The 22,648-nt window shown below is 49.9% G+C and overlaps 1 protein-coding gene across 1 annotated transcript in view; it reads left to right on the top strand.

Moving 5' to 3' along the window:
* The first annotated feature begins 13,922 nt into the window (after positions 1-13,922).
* Positions 13,923-22,648, top strand: part of ECE1 (endothelin converting enzyme 1) — a 123,098-nt gene continuing 114,372 nt past the window's right edge. The window contains exon 1 of the mRNA XM_032762626.2: positions 13,923-14,022. Within this exon, the coding sequence (XP_032618517.1) occupies positions 14,020-14,022 (3 nt within the window). The 5' untranslated portion in view covers positions 13,923-14,019. The remainder of the gene's footprint in view (positions 14,023-22,648) is intronic.

Below are 22,648 nucleotides of genomic sequence, written 5' to 3'. Positions count from 1 at the left end.
GTGTTAGCAATACCTCCCAGCTTTGTGTCATCCGCAAACTTTATTAGCACATTCCCGCTTTTTGTGCCAAGGTCAGTAATAAAAAGGTTAAATAAGATTGGCCCCAAAACTGATCCTTGAGGACTCCACTAGTAACCTCCTTCCAGCCTGACATTTCACCCTTCAGTACGACCCGCTGGAGTCTATCAGCTCACACTGGGACAGATTTTCAAAGGACTCGGCTCCTCTGACACTCCCAGCCTATGCAACTTTCCCAAGGTCACAAAAGGCATTCAGAGCCGAGCTCAGAATCCATCCCAGATTTCCTGCTGTGGCACTTTCCCTACAAAGCAGCCAGCTTCTGCATTTTGCATCAACACTTTCCAGGCACAAGCAAAGAGGGTTCTGGAAATACAGCTCTCAGTGCTTACAACCAAAAGCAAAATGTTTCACATGTAAACATTACACATGACCCTATATCAGTTTTTATCAGAAGTTATAAAGGGATTGTTATTAAAGCTACTTGGCACTCTCACGCCCATTTTCACCTAACAGTTACTTCAGAAGTATTCATTAATGAAGTCCCACAACATCCTAGACATCGGTATTATTACCCTTCATTTTGCAGTTGGGGAAACTGAGGAATGGAGTAGGGTAGCAATGTGCTCAGAATGAGTCAGTTGCAAGCTGGTAGTAGAATCCAGGAGTTCCAGTTCTTTCTGTGCTGCTCTGATGACTAGCCCACACTCCTAGTATCAGAGAGCAAGGGCCTCACTGGTTGCCCACATGCTATGGTAGGAGGTAGGGCTCCTGGACACTGGAGAAAGTTCCAGTATATTGTGGTGGGGAACTGCCAGTAAACGCAGAGCTGTGAAAACACCAGCATGGCAAGGCTAAACATGATCCTCGAAGCACAATACTCCCCATGAAACCATCTGAGTTGTATTTATTTAATAGTTTCTCGGTGTGCCTGTCATTGTGGTATCTGGGTGAATGACAAAAATGATCAGAGCGATAATTTATATGACCACAGTAGTCTGCTCTGGATACCAGCTCTGTCCCACTGGGCTGGTAGACGGAGGACAGCTGCTGAGGCAGCGTGTTCAGCCCTGGGAATAGGAATGTGCCTTAGATTGTTCTCTAGCACCCCTCCTCCATGTGTGTCCCAGCAATACCAAGGAGGCACTCTCAGGCCCCTTCGGGATTCCTAAGCCCATATGTATGAGTGTGTGCAGTGTAGCTGCCTGATCTGGGACTTCCCGACTCCTTGTGATTAGGAGTCTTCTCTGAACTTAGGCCATTGCTGTAGCGCTGAACAGTGGGGCTGCTGCCCTTCAAGGCCCCCAGATCCCAGAATGATATTACTGCTTCAGGTGGCCTGATTGCTATAGAACTGTATGGAAGGGAACGTACCATGTTCTGAAGCTCAGAGAAAACTCTGATGGTCACAGAATGGACAAGTCCAGGATCTACATTGTCGAGGTCAGGAATCTCATTCATAACAGAGCGGCCCCACACTGCCCCCAGGCTCCCTGCAGCTTCACCCCAGGCTAGGGAGCAGACAAGGAGCAGGAGTCATGACCTGACATTGGAACTTCTCCGGCTCCTTTCCTGCAGTGGAAAGGAGGAGGAAGCCTGGTTTTATGGTAATGGGACAGGCCTGGGAGACAGGACTCCTGAGCTCTATTCTTGACCTTGACACTGATTCACTGTGTGATCCTGAGGAAGTCACATTCCCTGTGTGTGCCTCAGTTTCCTCACCTATAGAAGGGCTAATGATCCACCTCAGAGGGGCCTCCTGCAGTTGTGTTTGTGAAAAGCTCTCAGACCCTTGGACCCACAGGCAGAACAATAGCAGCAGCAGCCCTGGCTCTACAGCTGCCCACCCCGTGGAGGGACACACATGGTCAAATTCTGAAAGCACATGGGGGCAGATGGACAACACCAATCGGTGCTACTTCTGTGGATCACCTAGCAAAGGCATGGATACCATGCCTGGAAACTAGGGATATCATCTTTCACTTCCTTCACAGGTCCAGCCAATCTCTGGCAGCAGTACCCCTACAGATATCCCGCTTGTCAACAGAGGGCACCATCTCCACCTGCAGGGAGCTGATGTCCAGGACAAAGGGCATCGCAGCTCAAACAACAGCCAAACCAAGTGCTGTCTGAAGCTGCCAACAGGTAACACAAAGAATTTGTGCAACAGTAGATCCCTCCTTTCTGGACTGTACAGCCCCAGAATTCCTGGGAACCAACAGCAGCAGTCGTACAAGTAACAGGGAGAGGAAAGGGGGTTGGCTTTCAGCCACAGACAAGCAACAGCTCAGTGGAGCTGCTAAGACTGCTACGGTCTTGGGTTTCTCATCTACTCCTGAGGACATTCTGTGCCAAAAAATTAAAAATTCTGCACACAATATTTTAAAATTCTGCAAAATACTGCAAGTTTTATTTATTTCTTAATAAAGAAATGCAGAAGTTCCAGCATGGCAATGGGGAGCACAGGCCACTGGCTGCACGAAGGTGGGAGATCACCCTGCAGCCCCCCACCCCTGAGACACGGATTCAGCAATGAGGCTGCACCCGACTCTAACACAGCACAAGGTCTGGGCCTGCCCCGGAAACACCCTGGGGCCCTGCTCCTCTGTGCCAGGCGTACCAGATGTGGGGCAGGCATGCTCAACCAGGCAGGATCCAAGTGTGGAGTGAGAGGATTCTGTGTGGGACAATCTGGGTGCAGGCAGCTCAGTGAGGGGTCTAGGTATCTGTCTAGCTCAAAAAAAGATATATTGGTATTGGAAAAGGTTCAGAAAAGGGCAATAAAAATTATTAGGGGTATGGAACAGCTTCCGTATGAGGAGAGATTAATAAGACTTGGACTTTTCAGCTTGGAAAAGAGACAACTAACAGGAGATATGATTGAGGTCTGTAAAATCATGACTGGTGTAGAGAAAGTAGATGAGGAAGTGTTGTTTACTACTTCTCATAACACAAGAACTAGGAGCCACCAAATTAAATTAATAAGGCAGCAGCACCCTTCTCTCAACAACCTTTGAGACAGGGACTGCAGCCTTCGTCCCTGCAGCACCTTTCTGCCCTCAGTTACCTGGCTTTATACGTGCCCTGCCCGTTCCTGTCCAGATGAGCATCATCCTTTAATTGGTCCTCCTTGTTCCCAGGCTGCTCCTCCAGATGGAGGCTAGGCAGTTAATTGGCCCACCTAGCCTCTTTGACTCGTCTGGGCTGCAGTGTAGTGAACACTCTGTCACAGAAGGGATCAGCTTTTTGTGGCCAGGCTCCTATTGTATAGGGGAAATCTCTTGCTTTTGACTCCTGTTCAAAGGGCTGCATTTTTAAATGATCTGCCACAGGAACCTGGAATTGACCAGCCTTTATGTTTTATGGGTTGAAATCAACATCAAATAAATATATGAATTGGTGGTGGATGTTTTCGTTCTCCGTATACATGTCTGATCCTTTTACAATCCTGCTGAGCTCTTGGCCTTGTAGCAAGGAGTTCCACAGGTTAATTATGCATTGTGCAAAGAAAGAAAAGCATCTTCTTTCCTTAGCTTTCATTGCCTTGCCTTTTGATGCTTGGCAGCACTGCACAGTTTAAAGGGGGGTGGCTGGGGCCCTGACCTCCTCTTCTCCCTCCCCTACCTGCTAACCTCTGGCAGCAGAGGGTGTGGGGAGAGAGCATGTGCAGGTCTTTTGGGAGTGGGAAGCACTATAAACTACCTCCCAGGCCTTGCTGGATCTGTCTTCACTGCAGACTTAACTCAACATATCTGCACTCAAGTTAACCGAACATGAGTGAGGGGCTACTCCAACAAAACCACTCAAGTTGCTGGAATGTCTTGCATCTGCCTGGGCCTTGCACATACCAGTGTGTGATACTAGCACTTCCAGGAGCACAGCCCGGGGCTCTTAGCGCTGCAGAGCTGAGCTGCTCTAGCTATTCTTTCCCAATGAATTGTGGGAGAAGGTTTCTTTTCTTCCAGGCCCATGGACAGAAGTGGGGTTAGCCTGGCAACTCGCTTCTGCCTTGGCATGGTCCAGCTTTCTGTTCTCGCCCATCACTCCGGCACGTGGTGAACTGAGAGCTGACTTCCAGTCCAGAAGCAAGGACTCTGTAGGTGACAAGAAACCATTGCCCGGGGGGAGACTGTGGGAAGGCATTGGAGGATTAGTGGCACTTGTGGGATCTAACCTGTGTCCACATTACAGAGGGGTCACGATACCAGCTGATGACTTGTGCTCAGTCAAGCTGTAGCCTATGCAATTCTCAGGCTAGCCAAAGCACCGCTGCACCTGAGTGAGGGATTTTGTGTGTGGATGGGAGTTGTGGGCAGCAGTCCAGGTCTAACTTAGTGACTTCTGCAGTGAAGACAAGCCATCAGTATGACTCTGTTCAGCTGCTCCCTGCTCCAAACAGGAGCAAAGCCTTCATTTGGCTCGTTATCTTCCAAAGGGTTTGTTTATCCTGCTGGTTCCTGTCTTCCCCCATATCTGGTCAAACAGGAATTTTTGGAGCCATTCACATGCAAATGGTCTCATGTGGCATGTACATGGATGGGGGCTTCCAAAGCCACAGGTATGAACTGAGTGCAGCAACCCTCAGCCCCAAGAGGAGTGAGACACAGTCCAACCATGCACAACAGAAAATGAAAACCTCAGGCTCAGGCCAACCAAGGGCTCCTTTGGAACACCCCAGAGGGCTAAGCTAGGGGTGCTGCAGCACAGATGTGCTGGGGACAGGAGATGCAGAAAGCCTTCCCCCCAGATGTACACATGCAGCACATCTGCCAAGGGGAAACTGCAGTTCAACTACAGGCAGGGGTGGCAGGTTTGTATAATTTTTGGTGGTGCCCGGAATGGGTCCAGGCAAAGATGCTCGGGGGAGGCACACAGGGGGCGGGGGCAACAGGTGGGACCGGGGGATGCTCCAGTGGAGGAGCATGGGGGCAGTGGGTGGGGCCAGGGGACAATTTGGGGGAGTTGCACAGGTTTGTCAGGTGGGGCTAGGAAGAGACCCAGCCCCAAACATTGGTGGAACCAGGGCTCTGGGCTCTGAATTTGCTGGAGCCTGGGCACCACAGGCCCATCTAACTCGCCGCCCCTGATTACAGGGAACTGGGAGCACAAAGGCATAATCACAGCCCCCCCGCCCCCATACACCATGATGGGAGGTATTGCATGAGTCAACTGTCCCCATGCTCCACCCATGCCTATGATGACTTCAACAGCCACAGTGCCAGTAGGCTATTTGCCCTGTGCCAAGGCCTCTCCTCCCTTTGCCACACAGCAAGTGGCACAGCTCAGCCCTACACCATCTCATACAACAGACGCCAGCATAGGCTCTGACCTTTATTTTTCTGCGGGGGTGCTCCATCCCTGCTCCACTCCGAGGCCACACACACCCTCCACCCGTCCCCCAAGTCCCGCCCTCACTCCACCTCTTCCCATCTCGCTCCGCCGATGTCCCCGCCTTCCCAGCACTCGCTGCTTTCTGCCCTCCTTCAAGCGCCTTCCCCAGCTGACAAACAGGTGCCTGGCAGCCCCAGCGAACAGCTGATCCATGGCGCCCCTGAACAGTTGTGACTGGTGGGTGCTGAGCACTCACTATTTTTTTTCCATGGGTGCTTGAGCCCAGCGCAGCCACAGAGTCAGTGCCCATGGGCTCCAGTGCTGCAGGGGGAAGAAAGGCCTGGGTGTACTAGGCAAACTCCCCATTAACGGGCAGCAAAGCTTGAAGACAGTGGGTGAAATGAAATGGAGCGGAACTCAGTCGGGACCAGAACAAGCCTTGCTCAGCACTGGTGCAGCAATCACCTCTGTCACGCTGTGCTCTACACCAGAGACACGACCCTCGTTTGCCACAAGTGGCTGGCCATTTGCCTCATGTTAAATGTGCCTAACTTTGCATGTGCACATGAAACTAGTGGACAGCTGACACCGAGTCATTTGCTAGCCACATACTTACCTGGACGATGAACCGCCACCAAAACTCAACCACTTCATGTGCTGTTTACCCAGCAGCATAAATCAGTAGCTTCTCTCCCAGCCATTAAAGCTTCATAAAAACCATATACATGTTGAGAGTATTAACATTTATTAACATTTATGCTAATGAGCAAGTTGAACCATTAAGTTGTTTATCCACCTATGTAACCTGATATAAACCTTGAGAGGTTTATTCATTTATGGGACGTTGGATGACAATAAATTAGACGCTTGCAAAGTGTCTAGTTCAGTGTAAATTGCTGATTTGTTTTCATGCAGTAAGAGGTCCTGCAGTCTCCAGCTGCATGAACAACAGTTAAAAGGCTGGAGCAGTTGGACACATGGTCTGGAGCTAGCCTTTCATGGTTTATTAAACGCTTGGGTAATGCGCGTATTAAATATATAAGAGTTTCTTTTCTTCATGCACAGTGAGCAATCAGATACTTCCAGTCTGACCTGCTTTTATTTTAGATTAAGGGAAACCAAGCAAATAAAGGCCAGAGTACAATTTTCAGGACAGAGCATAGTGTGTGCATTGCCTCTGTAAACAAAATGGCTGGCTGTCTCCACAGAGAGCAGAGTTTCTTAGAGATTTAAAGGAGAAAGCATCGACAGAAGGAAATATTGGGTAGAGACATAACATAAGGAGATGCCCTAACAGTGGTTAGAGTGCTAGACTGGGACACAATAAGGCATTTGAGCATTGCCACGGTCAGTGTATCAAGAATCTGGAGATTTAGAGGATTTCCACTTTCTGGCATGGATTGTTTCTAATTTTCTGCCTTTGCTTTTGAGGCAAATTATGACTAATTTTTAAGGAGTAAAAGTTACATATCAGTGTTTACAGATTTGTTTCTCTTAAATTATCCAGACAGCTGGCCCCATTCAAAGGCTGGGGATGAGCTCCTTGCAACTGTACAGGGTCTTGAGGGCACATCCCTCCACAAACAATTTTACATGCTGCAAAAATGGTAACGATTGGTCCATTTTGTTAAAAACTAGTCTCCAATCTTTGCTTCATTAGAGTATTATCACAGGAAGGGGCTGTTTGTCGGGGGGAAGCTTTGTTGAATTCTATGGAGCGCAAAAATGTAAGAATACACCAGAAAGTACTATCGAGCTGCATAATGAAGCAAGAGTTCTTCCAGGACAACGTGCAGTATCCCAGTGGAATAGGAGAAAGAGGTACTGGGGCACCAGGACACAGCGCAGGACAGACAGGCACCTAGTGGCAAGTGAGGGGTGGGGTCCAAATGCAAAGGAGCTTGCCAGGTTTGAAGACACAATGACCCTGATTCCTGTTGCCTTGCCCTGCTCCCTGTGCACCACTGAGATCCATGCAAAGTGCATGGGAAAAGTCCTCTGAGCAGGGGTCTACTCACACCAATGGGGACATTTCACCTGCTGTATCCAGGTTTGGAACACGGTAGCCAGCCAATCCTGGTCATGAATTCAACGTGGGGGAGGTGGAGCTAGCTGTTTTCCACCAAAAGCCAGGCTATGGGTAAGGAAGGAGGAGCAGGGCTAATACCTGGTCTACACTACGCCGTTAAATCGATTTAAACAGCGTTAAATCGATTTAACGCTGCACCCGTCCACACTACACTGCCCTGTAAATCGATTTAAAGGGCTCTTTAAATCGATTTCTGTACTCCATCAAAACCACAGGAGTAACCCTAAAATCCGATTTTACTAAATCGGAATTATGGTAGTGTGGACGGAAATCGAAGTTACATGGCCTCCAGGAGGTATCCCACAGACACACTGACCCGCTCTGGACAGCAGTCAGAACTCCGATGCACTGCCAGGTAAACAGGAAAAGCCCCGTGGACTTTTGAATTCAAGTTTCCTGGTTTGGCCAGCGTGGAGCTCTGAATCAGCACAGGTGACCACGTAGGGCTCATCAGCACAGGTAACAATGCAGTAATCTCCTGAGAATAGAAAAAGAGCACCAGCCTGGACCACACAAGAGGTACTAAGAGGATCTGATCGCTATCTGGGTGAGGATTCAGTGCTTACAGAACTCCGTTCGTCAAGACGAAAATGAGAAAAATTTGAAAGAATTTCAAAGTCTAATGATTGCAAAAGGACACAGGAGGGACTCAGTGCAGTGTAGAATAAAAGTTAAAAAGCTGAGGCAGGCATACAGAAACCAGAGAGGCAACAGAAGGTCTGGAGCAGGTCCGAAAACATGCCGCTTCTATGCTGAGCTGCATGCAATTTGGGGGGCTGCGCAACCAGTACCCCACCCCTGCCGTGGATTCAGAGGTCAGGGTGTAATATCAACCGTGGCTGAGGATTTGCTGAGGGGGAAGAATGAGGAAGACGAAGAGGAGGAAGACATTGCTGATAGCACACAGCTCTCAATTACCCACAGCAGCCAGGAGCTTTTTGTGAGCCCAGAATTACCCTCTCAGCCACCCAACCACTACCAGACAGTGAAGCCATGCAAGGGAGCTCAGGTAGTGTACATTTCTAAATATCAAACATGGTTTAAAAAACAAGCATTTTTTAATGATTAATTTGCAAGCAGGGGTTGTCATTCATTCGCAGCCAGTACAGTTACAGGAAAAGTTCGTTAACATGTCTGGGGATAGAGTGAAAATCCTCCCAAGAAATCTCCATGAATCGATATTGGAGGTACTCAAAAAGCCTTTTCAGTAGATTTCGGGGCAAGGCAGCCTTCTCCGGTCCCCCATTGAATGAGACTTTCCCACGCCAGGCATGCATCAAGTAATTCGGAATCATTGCTTCACAAAGCACAGCTGCGTAAGTGCCTGGACACTGCTCGCAGTCAAGAAAACATAACTCGTTCTGCATCTTCCGCTGTTATTCTCACCAGAGTTATATCATTCATTGTAACCTGGTTGAATTCCGGATTTTTTTTTTATTGGGGGGGCATACATGGCAATTTTACTGCTGGGCTGGCTGCCGCTTACTCATACCTTGCCCGTGCTGAGTGGGGGGAGGGGTGGGGAGGGGAGGAAGGCTGGCGCTGGGCTTTTCTGCGTTTGGCGAGCAGGAATCCTCCCAGCTACCAGCCACGCGGTGGGGCGGGGAGGAAGGAGGAAGATCAGTAACAGTTAGCTTACGTGATAGGAGCCATGCGCGTGGGGGAGGAGGGAAAGAGCGGGTTTGGGGTCTGCTGGTTCCTCTTAACAGGAACAAGGCATCATAGGTCACTGTGGATATAAACCCGGAGAAGTCAACATAAAGCCTTACCATGGCCACATGGAAGCTGAATTATGATGCCAGGACCTGCAGTGTGCTCTGAGACAGTATTAAAAGATGGAAAATGCGACCTTGTAGGGAAATCACATGTGCAATGTAAGGTGGATAGTTTTATTCACTGTAAGACTACAAGCATTGTTCTGTAAAAATGTATCTTTTTACATACTTCTCTCCCTGTTTTCACTCCCCATGCAGCTGCACACTTGTCTGTCCTTGCTACCCCATCCGGGAAGGCTAGCTAAGATAAGGCGGAGGAGAAGAGAACTCGAGATGAAATGTTTTCAAATCATGGAAGTAACCGGAGTGACAGAGCTCATCAGAATGATTGGAAGGAAGTCATAGCAAAATACAGAAAGATGCCAGTGACCGAAGGATAGGAGAGACGCTCGAGATGAGAGGTGGCAGCAGGAAGAAGAGAGGTGGTGGCAGGAAGATCAGAGGTGTAGGCAGGAAGATCAGAGGTGTAGGCAGGAAGATCAGCAGTGGCTGATGCAACGCTGGAGCTGCTGCGTGATCAAAACTGAGATCTCGACGCATGGTGGATGTTCAGGACAGCAGCGGGGTTACAGAGTGCCACTGCAGCCCATGTTTTAAATCACCCTCAAAGCTCCCACGTTCCATACCTCCCTCACCCAAGACGTGTTAGAAAAGCGTGGGGGAAGGCTTTCTGCACCAGCCCACTCACCCCATGGACAGCCCAACCAAAAGGCTGACATTAAGCTGAAATGTGCTTAATGGGCTTTTCCTTTCCTCTGATCCTCCTCCCAAACCACACCATGCAGGGATACCTAGATAATTCTGTGCCTCTTTTTATAATTACTTTTAAATAAAGATACATCCTAAGGGGGAGGGTGGGTTGATTACAGGGAATGACTTTTAAGAAAGAATTCATGATTTTTAAACAATACCAAATGACTTTTAATACAGAATAAATGATTTTAAAAATATACTGACTTTATTTCCTTCAGCAAGCTGTAAGTAAAGGGGGAGGGTGGGTTGCTTACAGGGAATCAGTCAATAGAGGCGGGAGGGTTCATCAAGGGGAACAAGCACTGCAGTCACACCATAACCTGGCCCGGCTGAAACTACTTTTCAAGGCTTCTCTGATGCGCACCGCCTCCTGGTGGCTCTTCTAATCGCGCCTGGTGTCTGGCTGTTCGTAGTCAGCGCCAGGTGATTTGCCTCAGCTCCACCCCGCCAGAAAGGTCTCCCCCTTACTCTCACAGAGATTGTGGAGCACACAGCAAGCAGCAATAGCAAAGGGACATTCTTTTGGCTGAGGTCTGAGCGAATAAGTAATGATCGGAAGCGACCCTTTAAATGGCCAAATGCACACTCTACCACCATCCGGCACTTGCTCAGCCTGTAGTTAAACAGCTCCTGACCACTGTCCAGGCTGCCTGTGTATGGCTTCATGAGCCATGGCATCAAGGGGTAGGCTGGGGTCACCCAGGATAACGACAGGCTCTCAACATCGCCAATGTTATTTTCTGGTCTGGGAAGTAATTTTTTCCTTGCTGCAGCCGTTTTTAAAGAGAGTAGTGCTTCTGAAGACACGAGCGTCATGAAACCTTCCCGGCCATCTCACGTGGATGCTGGTGAAACGTCCCTTGTGATCCACCAGTGCTTGCAATACCATGGAAAAGTACCCTTGCGGTTCACGTACTGGGTTGCCCTTGTGCTCTGGGGCCAAGATAGGGATATGGGTTCATCTATGGCCCCTCCACAGTTAGGGAATCCATTGCAGCAAAGTCATCCACTATGACCTGCACGTTTCCCAGAGTCACAACCTTTCGTAGCAGCAGCTTAACGATTGCTCTGGCTACTTGCATCACAGCAGCCCCCACAGTAGATTTTCCCACTCCAAATTGATTCCCGACTGACTGGTAGCTGTCTGGAGTTGCAAGCTTCCAGAGGGCTATTGCACTCGCTTCTCCACTGTGAGGGCTGCTCTCATCTTAATATTATGGCGTTTCAGGCAGGGGAAAGCAAGTCACAAAGTTCAAAGAAAGTGCTCTTACGCATGCAAAAGTTTGCAGCCACTGGGAATCGTCCCACACCTGCAAAACTATGCGGTCCCAACCAGTCTGTGCTTGTTTCCCGTGCCCAAAATCGGCGTTTCAATGGGTAGAAGCTGCCCATTACCAGGCAGTAGCTCCAAAATGCTGGTCCCGCGGTTAGGGAGAATTCAGTCTCCGTGTCGTCATCGCTCTCGTCGGTGCGCTGCCGTAGCTGCCTCCTCCTTCTCCTCCTCCTCCTCCCCTCTCCTGAATTTGCAGTTCATGGCTCAGCATAGACAGCGACGAGAGTGCGCGAGTGTTTACAACTGCACGATTGCGTACTGGTCTCACGCAGGGTCCATGGTCTCAGCAGGGTCCATGCTTGCTGTGCTATGGCGTTGCCTCTCTTCACCCGGAAAAAAGGCGCGAAATGGTTGGCTGCTGCTTTCACAAAGGGAGGGGTGAGGCTGTACCCAGCACCACCCGGGACAATGTTTTTTGCCCCATCAGGCACTGGGCTCTCAACCAGGAAGTGGGAACTATGGGATAGCTGTGGAACAGCTACCCACAGTGCACCGCTCCTGAAATCGACGCTAGCCTTGGACCATGGACGCACACAATCGATTTAAGGATCCTAGTGTGGACGCGCTAAATTGATTTTATAAAATCGGTTTTATAAAATCAGTTTAAACAAATTCGAATTAATCCGGTAGTGTAGACGTGGCCTCAGTCTCAGTCCCCTGGAAGGGAGGCAATAGGAATCAGCTTGGGGGAAATGCCTCAAGGCAGCAAGCCCTGAGAGGTGGTGTTCAGCAAAAAAGCGGCTTGGTGCTCAGGACAAGGAAGAACCCTGCCAAAGGCCCTGAGGCAGGTGGGACCAAGAGAGGTGAAGGGGAACACCCCTAGGGAGCTGTAGCCCAAGGTGGGCCAAGGAACTGTACTATGCTGTTTGCCTATATTTGGAAAATAAAGCTGTGCCTGAGAAGAGACTTTGAACCTGACTAAGGGTCCTTCGTGGGCTGGCGACGAGCTAGCTCCTTCCAAGGTGTAAATAGTGACCCACGGCACAAAGCCATGGGGAATCAGGCCTGACAGGTGATGCCAAGCCCTAGGCACAGGCAGAGGTGCTGGAATTAGGAGCACACTCTGCCTTGAAATGGTTTCCATCACATACAGGGGTTACAGTGTGGTTCAGTGGCTCTCAGCACCCCCCCATACACCACTGGGCAAATTTCCCAGCAGCACCAGCACTGTCTCCACGTGTGGCTCTGATCCAGGGTAGGGCTGCCAGGCATCTGGTTAACGACTGGAATGCCCAGGCAAAAAAGAGATGCTGGTGGCTCCACCAGCAAGGCTGAACAGGCCAGTAAAATCTGGTCAGGGTGCAGCAGGGGCCCAGGGCTAAGGCAGGCTCCCTGCTTGCCCTAGCTCTGCACAGCTCCTGAAAGCAGCCACCAGGTTCGTGCAGCGCCTAGGTGCATGGGCAGCTACGTGTGCTGCATCGCCCCAATTGCCGACTATGCAGCTCCCGTTTGGGGGGGCAGCACCTGTAGGTGTGAGGGTGGCACATCAAACCTTCCTGGCCCTCCGCGTGTCTAGGGGCTGCAAGGACCTGGTGGCTGCTTCCTTGGAGTCATGGTAAGCACTGCCAGGACTCCCGACCCCAACCCCCCTCCTGCACCCCAGCCCCCTGCGCCAGCCCAGAGTCCCCTCCCATACTCAAACTCTCTCTCGGAGGCTGCACCCGCCCCCTCTCCCCCTGTGCAGGACCCCAACCCCCTTCCCCAGCCCAGAGCCCTCTCCTGCACGCAAAACCCCATATCCCTGGCCCCACCCCAGAGCCCACACCTCCAGCTGGAGGTGAGGTTGCTAACCCTCCTAGTTTGGCTGGGAATCTCACAGAATTGGGCCTGATCTCCCGGAGGCTACTGAAGCCAATCCAGGAGATTGTAGGCCTCTAAAAGTCCAGTGGTATAACAGGGCTAAGCCAGGCTCCCTACCTGCCCTGGCTCTGCACCGCTCCTGGAAGTGGCCAACATATCCCGCAGTGGCCCCTAGGTGCCGGATACACCACCAGGGGGGACTCTGAGCACTGTCCCCACCCCGAGCACTGACTCCACAGCTCCCATTGGCTGGGCATGGAGAATCATGGCCAATGGAAGCTGTGGGGTGGTGCCTGCAGGCAGGGAAAGCAGGCAGAGCTGCCCAGCAGTCTGTGAGTTCAGGAGCTGTTGCTGGATCTTGCCCCGGCTTCTGGGAGCCACTCCAGAGAAGCACTGCCTGGCCGAGCCTGCACCCCGAAGTCCCCCTTCCCCCAGGCTCAGCCCGGAGTCCCCTCCCACACACGACTCCTTCGGCCCCAGTCCAGAGCCCGCACCCCCTGCCCCAGCCCAGTGAAAGTGAGCGAGGGGGGCGCAGCCTTGGGGAAGGGGCAGGACAGAGGGGCTCAGTTTTGTGCCATTGGAAGGTCGGCAGCCCTAATCCGGGAGCAGTTTCCGCAGCTGCCTCGCGGGCTCAGGAGCACAGAGCTTGGTCCCAGCACGTCCCCCCCCCGCCAAGGGTGAGGGCCACGCGAGGAAGTCCAGCCCTCCCGCTTCCCGATTGGCTGCTCTGGCTCAGGTACAGCCTTCGGCAGCGGCGCATAGGGCGGAGCCGCTGCTTCTCCGGCTCTGCGAGCCAGGCCGCTGGGGCTGCGCTGCGGGGGGATCGCGCCGAGCCTCGGTCCCTCGCGGAGCGCAGCGCAGCGCAGCGCAGCCGGGCGCAGCGCAGCGGCTCCGGGAAGAGCGCGGCTGCAGGCTCAGCCATGGTGAGTGGCTGCGGCGCGGCGTGTGCACGGGCCGGCTCTGCTTTCCCTCGCTGGCGGGGGACGCTGCACGAACAGCCGCGCGTGGGAAAGGCGCCCCTCTGGCCTGGCCGTGGGGGATTCGTGGGCTGGGTGGGAGGGCAAGGGCGTCTGGGAACAGGCGTGACCGAACTGGAGTAATTCTGTGCCTCTGTGCTGCACAAAAGGGGAGTGTGCGGGGGGGCTGGGAACAGATGACAGAGCATGGACAGATTTCCATGGGGTAAGAACATCTAGAGGCCAAGAAACTTCAGGTTGTGGTGGGTCCAAAGTAGCAAATGGGATCTAGGGCGAGGTGACATCTAGCACTGGACCCGTTTGGGAGCAGGAGTGAGTGAAGACAGAGCAGGGGCAGCTCCAGGCACCAGCACGCCAAGCGCGTGCCGGGGGCGGCAGCCACGGGGGGCGCTCTGCCGGTTGCCGTGAGGGTGGCAGGCAGGTTGCCTTCGGCGGCATGCCTGTGGAGGGTCTGCTGGTCCCATGGCTTCGGCTTACCTCCCGCAGGTTGCCACCGAATCCGCGGGACCGGGGACCTTTCACAGGCAAGCCGCCGAAGGCAGCCTTCCTGCCGTGCTTGGGGCGGCAAAATACCTAGAGCCGCCCCTGAGAGACAGTGACCACTAAGGGAAGCTGATGGAGTGTCTAGCTAGCATTAGGAGTCTCTGGAGAGACAGATAGTCTGGCCAATATCTGTGCCACTTGAGAGCCTGAACAGCCCATGTTTTGCATGGAGGTGCATTCCATCATCTAGGAGCTTCTCACGTATCCCATCCTCTATGTTATAGCCACCTATAATGTCTTGGCTGGACTCCTCCGTTCCACATTTCTGAGCAAGACTTTGAAATAAACAATGAGGATTCAGCCCTTCAAGGAATCTGTCTCAGGTTTTACACTGAGACCAGATCAGGCCGAATCGGGGCCCTGAGAGTAAAGTCAGTGCTGTGAGGATGCCCGTGTGCACAGAGATCATAGGAAAGTGCAAAATCTTAGTGCCTTGAATTAAGGAGAGGGACACACACAAAGCCACCAACCTTCCAGAACAGGCTGGACTGGGGCTGGCTGGATGGCTCACCTCACCCAGACCTGAACTCAACACAGCCTACACAGAACCTCTCAGATGGGGAGTGAGTGAGTCTTCAGCATCATCATTTGGCAACCACGCCAACTCTGAAACTGATGAGTGGCAGCAGGGGACTAAGCTGAGGAACCACAGTGTCTGAATCAGAGAAGAATGGGAAATACCTAGACCTCAATATACTATAATTCTGAAACTAGTTACATGTCTGTGTTGGAATAGAAAGCTATCCCTTTAAGAATGTGGGGAAGTGGGAGGGGGTGGGGTTCTGGTCCTGTTTGTAGGTTAGGGGACTCTGTGGAGAAGTGTCTGACTGTTGCAGTGCTCCCAGTCTGGAAAAAGGAGGGATGAGTTGTGCCTTGGTCCCTCTAGGGAGCAGTCTGTTTTCTCTCTCTCTGTTTTGGGTTCTTGATTGTTGTTCTGAATTGTAAGAAATACAGTAGTGTTATGTTGCAACCTTCTAGTAAGAATATTCTATGTTTTTATCTAACTTCTCTGTATGTATGTGCGCCATGGAACATAACAAGAATCACTAAAGGGTTAGGACCTAACTAATCAGACACTGGGGAGGAATTAACAAGAGGCAGTTAACTGGCGGGCAGTGGACATATGTGCTGTTTCAACTTAATACATTAGCCTACCCAATAGAGAGGGGTGAGGTACACTGAAGGCCTCTGAGAGCAAAGGTATTCTTCCCCCCTCCCTGGAACAAATTTCTTGTAAGTGTGAATTTCACTCCAATCATGAGGCTTGCAGTGTGCAGCCTCAACAGCCCTGAGATTTTCCTTCATTGTCAAGAGCTACATTCTGTTGGCCTTGGTCACCACCTGTGTAATGCCTACCCACTTGGTGTGATTTTCTACTGGTGGCTGGGTCCTGTGGAGAGGTTGATAAGCCTGCTGTAGTGGTAGTTAGCAGAGCCCGATCTGGCTCTGGCAGCAGAGGCTTGTGCTTTTAGATTCAGAGGTCCCCCAGGTTCAGTCCATGTTACAGGTGCGATGTTGTTTACTCAAGCAAAGCTCTATCTGATGCTGATAGGAGTCTGGCCTAGTCAGGAACTGTGTCAGGATCTCAGATTTAGCTCTTCAAAGCGGATTGTGTGTGTGTGTAGATTTTCCATCAAGTAAGGTGTTTGCATGGCCCTTATCACTGAAACATCTGAGCACCTCTGTAATTTGCAAGCATAGAAGCTACTGGGCCAGAGGGAATGTGTAAAGTGAAAACAGCAGAGGCTGAGGGAAGGTGCCCAGCAGTGAGCTTCAAAGGACTAAGCACGTGATTGGTGATGCAGTTTGTTGACACACCCCTTGATAGCCCTTCTAAGCTACAAACATTTAACATTAGGCAATGGGGATTTTGATAGCCAAGACTGTGAATATGTCAGCAGCTGTTTGGTCTGAACAAATAACCCATCCTGGGTTGTGGTGGGGGGCGATCCGCACCCTGCAGGGACGGCTCCAGGCACCGGTGCACCAAGTTCGTGCCTGGGGCGGCAAGCTGTGGGGGGCAGCCTGCAGGTTGCCGGGAGGGCGGCAGTTAGGCTGCCTTCTGCAGCATTTATGTGGGAGGTCCATCAGTCCCACGGGTATGCTGAAGGCGTGGGACCGGCGTACCTCCCGTAGGCGCACTGCCGAAAGCCACCTGCCTGCCGTGCTTGAGGCGGCAAAATACATAGAGCCGCCCCTGGTTAACTGATGGCAGCTGGAAGTCACTACATTGTTCTGAATCCCATTAGCTTAATGTTTGACAGTGCTTGTGTTGATGGAAAGGTTCAGCAGATGGCAGCTTGAATGGGGCAGGGACTAGAGGGCGAGTCATAGCCTCGCTAAAGAGTCACAGAGCTCTAGGCCTTTTGGGAGAGAAGATTTGGGAGGTTCATGAGACAGGCAGAAGAGATGATTAAGCCAAGGGTACCAGAATCTAGATCAAATGAAAGACTAAAGGCACAAATCTATAAACCAAGAATAGTTGTGGGCACTAAAGAAATCAAAGTGGTCTTTGCTTTACACTGTTATTACAGTACAATAATAGTCCTCTATTTATTGATCTTTCATCAGTGGCTCTCAAAGTACTCTTCAGACATTAATAATTTAAGCCTCAGAGTGCACCTCCCCTCAGACTCGTACAGATGAGTAAACTGAGGCACCGAGCAGTTAAGTGATTTGCCAAAGTTCACACAGTGACTCAGTGACAGGGCCAAGAATAGAACCCAGCAGTCCTGACTCCCCTGTTGCCCATTTTAACCATTGGATCACACTCCCTCTTCCACTTTGTTGGGGAGATGGCGATCTTTTAAGATCGAAGCTTCTGCTAGTAGGTCAGCAGGAACGTAGTGGGTACAAGAGGAAGCAATATTTGCCCTCCCTCTCTGCTAAGGAAGCTGAAGCAGGATCTGAAGCATTTAAGTGGCTTATTTGGAATAAGCTTCCCAAAGCAACAATCGAGGCTGATTTGAGAAACATTGGGAGGATGAGAAAGCCAAGGCTCATTTGGCCGTGGGGGTGGAGTTATCTGGGCATCATGGCTCCCTCAGGCCCGTGCTTCCAGTTGATAATTAAATTGCTCATGTTTCCCAGTAGAACCAGGGTGGGACAGGCTGTTCCAACATTGGCAAACTCCTGATAAATGACATTTGCATATTGTTTCATAAACTGGGCTGATGTGTGTCAGGGCCCCCACAAACAGGAAGCCATGGAGATTATCATACTTCTTAGGACTCTGTGTTTAGCAAAACAGCCATTTCTCTTAGGACTTTAAAAAGCTAACTGTAACTATGTTTTAATTGCCAGCAGCCTCTTCCTCCCACCCCTGTGCTAAGCAGAGAAGGAAACTTGGATGCTGGGGGCCTGCGTCTGATTTCACTTCCACTGGTGCAAGTGCAGAGCAGCTCCAATGAAATCAATGGCCTAACTCTGATGTGAGGTCAGAAACAGACCCACTGTTCCTGTGGCATCTGTTATGCTCTCGTGGGATGGGGACTGGGCTTTCTCTGGTCCCATAGACCCTATAGAATGTTTGTCCAGCACAAATGTTTATTCTTGGCCTTTGATCTTCTAGTTCATGCTTGCTTAACTTGGTTCCATAGTCCATTCTTCTACTGAATCAGTGGCTTCAAACAACAGACACCGATCACTAGCTAACTGGGACATATACAGCAGCATACATAGAACTCAGAGGCTTTTCTTCCAAAGCACAAACCCTAGCACTTATGCTAAATGAAATTTTATTTGAGTGGTAGTAATATTAAGGTATAGAGATTGTGGGTTGCAGCCACTAGGAGGCAACATAGGCTCACACTTAAGTAGGATCTGAGCACCCCACTCCAGTTGGGGTGCCACAAACCTGTTTCCCCAGTGCATGAAGGAAAATGAGTTATGTGAGGCCATCAACTCCTCCCTCTCCTGGATTACTTATCAGCTCTTTGCTCAGCCAGAGCAAGCCTACTAAAGGAGAGTGGATTTCAGTGCAGTGCACTGCCACCCCAATATAACGCGGTCATGGGGAGCCAAAAATCCCTAGCACGTTATAAGTGAAACGCCGTTATATTGGGGTAGTGGCGGCAGGGCTCTGATGGCATTTTAAAGGGTCCAGGGCTTTAGCCGCTGTGGGGAGCCCGGGCCCTTTAAATTGCCAACCTAGCCCCGCAGTAGCAGCAGCAGGGCTCCAGAGGTGATTTAAAGGGTCTGGGGCTCCCCGCAGCAGCCAGAGCCCTGGACCCTTTAAAACGCCGCCGGAGCCCCGCTGCTACCACGCTATATGTGAACCTGGGTTATATCAGGTTGCCTTATAGCCGGGTAGCGGTGTACTTTCATTTAAATATAGCATCCTTTGTTAGTGCAGGAGTAATGGTAAAAGGGAAAAGGATGGGCTCTGGTTAGATTTTAAAAAGAGAAGGGAATGGCTAGGAGGAAGGGCAAGTGCAGGGTTAGAAGATTTTAGAGGTCATGAGATCGGAAGAAGAGATGATTAAGCCAAGGCTACCAGAACCTAGATCAAACAGAAGATTAAAGGCACAAATCTATAAACCAAGAATAGTTTTGGACACTAAAGAAGTCAAAGTGGTATTTGCTTTACATTGTTATTACAGTACAGTAATAGTCCCCTATTTATCCTCTTTCATCAGAGTCTCTGAAAGTGCTCTTCAAACATTAATCATTTAAGCCTCACAGTGCACCTCTCCCAAGACTCGTACAGATGAGTAAACTGAGGTTAGGAGGAGACATGAAGGTGTGGGCACATGCACAAACACCCATGTAATTGTGGTGTTTGGATGTAGGGTCCTGAGATGGGAGAGGGAAGTAGAATGACTTTGGAATTTGATGTATAGCTGCAAAACCAGGGAAAGTGCTGCATGGTTCAAGATGAATGAATGCAAAGACACAGAGTTGACTTTTCTTCTCATTTATATCCTTGTAAATCAGGAGTAACTTCATGGAAATCAGTGGTGGTTACATGCTCAGCCACCTTGCACTGGTGCAGGTTCAGAGTTGATAGCAGAATCAGACTGTACGACCAGGACCAGCTCTAACCACCAGCAAACCAAGCACATGCTTGGGGCAGCATTCCGGGAGTTGCAGTCTTGGAGATATTTTTTTTTCACTTGGGGCGGCAAAAAACCTTGAGCTGGCTCTGTGTAATACCCCTGTTCTGCACTGGTTTTCAGCACACCACGAGCAGAATCTTATTTATATCTCAGCAGCATCTAGAGGTCCCAACTAAAGATCAGGGCTCTGGTGTGTGTGTGTGGCAGAGGAAGTCACAAACCCAGAGTGAGAGGCAGCCCCTGCCCTGAAGAGCTTACGGACTATAAACAGACAAGACAAAGGGTGGGAGAAAAAGATATTGTGATCCTCATTTATAGCTGGAGAAATGAGGACCAGAGGTGTTAAGTGACTTGCCTCAGGTCTTGCAGGGAGTCTGAAATCCAAGCTGGAGTCCAGTGCTTTAACTTACCAGACCATCCTTCCTCGATGAATCCCATATGGGGATGGATTCAGAATAACTCTGTAGGCTTTGGCAGAGTCACTCCGGATTTTGTACTGTGTAACCGAGAGCAGGCTCTGGCCTTGAAAATATGGCTGAGTACCCAGTCTAGGATGCCAGCATGCTCTGTGTTTCAGAAATCCTGAGTTTGCTGAATGAACCAGCTCCCACATGTCTTGCTATTTTTAAGAATGGAATCCTTTTGCTCATCACCTGCTCGAGGGAATGTTTTGGATCTGCCTCATACACTTTCTACATATCATTGTAAACACATGAGTGGGCGCAGCAGGCAGCCAAAGGTGTGCCAAGATTGCAGAGCTCTAGCCAGAAGGAGGAGGTGGCAGGAGAAATAACAGTGTGTAAACAGCATGAGGTCAGCTTTTCCATCTGCTTTGAGCCACTCAATGCACTACACAGCTCTCCTGGAAACTTCAATGGGCAGGCCCAGGCTGGTGAATCTGACTGGGATCTGAGCAGAAGTTCTGTGGGGTTTCCGGAGACACAGGCCAAGGCACAGATTTTCAGCGGTATTTAGGCTCCTAGCGCCCATTGAAATCAACTGAAGATACCTTAAAGGGGCCAGCTTTTCTGGTCTCAGGTTGGGCATGGGGACCCAAAACTCCATAGTTCCAGGGGCAAGAAGGGACTGCTGTGATCAGCTAGTCAGACCTCCTTCATAACAAGGTAAATTAAGACAACCAGACTTCTCACTTACCTTTGAAAATCTTGGTAATTAGGAATATTGCAGACCCCATTTGGATTGACTACAGTGATCAGTGCTGCCAGCTAAGCAAACAGCAGTTAAAGACAGTGCTCCAGTGACTAGTTGTTGCAGATTCAGGTCAGACCTGAAATCTATGTAACAATTAATTGGTGTTTTAATTAGCACGCCGCCAGAAGAGAATGCAACCAGGTTTGTTAAGCACTTTGTTGATCCACCAGATAGGTATTATAAACATAAAATAATTAACCCTGTTAAAGTTAAAATAGCTTCTCATTGGAGGCACTTAATTTGAAACAGGGTCGATGCATTTATTTGCAAGAACTGAAAGAAAAGCCTTTCCCGAAAGTGAATCATCTGCATGTGATACTGACAATCTCCAGCCTAGGGGTTATGCCAACCTTGCTTTCAGAATAAGTAAAGCTTCCTCTGTCTGTCATGTCAGTATGGGGTCATGTCAGATAGTTTTTTAATGGTGCTTTGAACGGGAAGTTCTCATGAGCTCAGTGCTCTGGAGCTGCCATCTAGACCTTTTCTGCGCTAAGGCATTAGCCAATACATGGCAACTAACATGAGGTAAAATCCTAATGTAGACAAGACAGATTGTAATTTTAACGAGTTAGCAAGGCAAGATAAAGCCCTAGCCTGCCCCATAGTCTCTGCCTTGACCAGTGAGCCCCACCACATTCACTGCTCTTCTGTTCTCGGATGTGTCCAGCCTGCAGTGATTTCCCAGGACCTTGTCCCTTGTGGTGCCATCTACACCTCTGCATAGTGGGTATACCATGTGTCTGAGTCCAAGTCGGAGCTGTTACACTCACTTTGCCCAGGTGCACACAGCTCCATAGTGGGGCTCTGGGCTTTTGTGCTAGCACTGGAGCAGAGGATTGGGACGCCTGGTCTCTGGCTCTCTGCCCAGCCATGCTGGGTAATTCTGGGTGGGTTTGGACAATGTGAATGAGTTTGGGCCATTCACATCTTTCACGTGAACATAAAGGAGATTTAAAGGAATGGCAATTTTTTTTTTTTAGTTGAGTTTGTGCAGAGGGTATGTTTGCATTTTATGATGTATAAATAAGCACCAAATATGTGCATGTATCTTTTTCCCCCTCTGCTTGTTTTTATTAGTAACATAAAATCTGGTTTTGCTGGAGGAATTTCTGGTTATCTCAGCTGTTTGTTGCGACCTCTTTCACATTAATAGTGGTGGTTGCTGGAATTTTAACAAAGTGAGAGACACGGTGGGTGAGAGCATGGTTGCTGCTGGGACTTCTGAGGTGGGTGAAACCAGACAATCACTACACTCTTGAATGAACTCACACAGAAAAACAATAAAAGACAAAAACCACACTATCAGCTGTGGCTGAACACTTTTCACAAAAAGAATGAGGAGTATTTGTGGCACCTTAGATACTAACAAATTTGTTTGAGCATAAGCTTTTGTGGGCTAAAACCCACTTGCTCAGATAAATTTGGTAGTCTCTAAGGTGCCACAAGTACTCCTCGTTCTTTTTGCTGATACAGACTAACACAGTTGCTACTCTGAAACTTTTCACAAAGTGATCACTCCATATCTGACCTCTTGGTCCTAGTCCTCAAAGGAAATGGCAGAAAACCTTCAAAAGATGAGCCTGGGAGCTTAAACTCTGCTACATATTAAAAAATCATGAACTCATCCAGAGACCTTGGCTTTATGGCTCATCACAACCATTGGTAAACTATTAACTCTTGTTTGTCCTTTGACTGCAGAGGTGTTCATTGCCCACTTCATTTTAAATGGTCTCCTGCAACATGTGATAATCCCTTATGTT

The sequence above is a fragment of the Chelonoidis abingdonii genome, chromosome 23, assembly GCF_003597395.2.
Source record: "Chelonoidis abingdonii isolate Lonesome George chromosome 23, CheloAbing_2.0, whole genome shotgun sequence".
Lineage (NCBI taxonomy): Eukaryota > Metazoa > Chordata > Testudines > Testudinidae > Chelonoidis > Chelonoidis abingdonii.
Note: the sequence above shows the minus strand (reverse complement) of the source record. Positions and strands in the feature narration are given on the sequence as shown.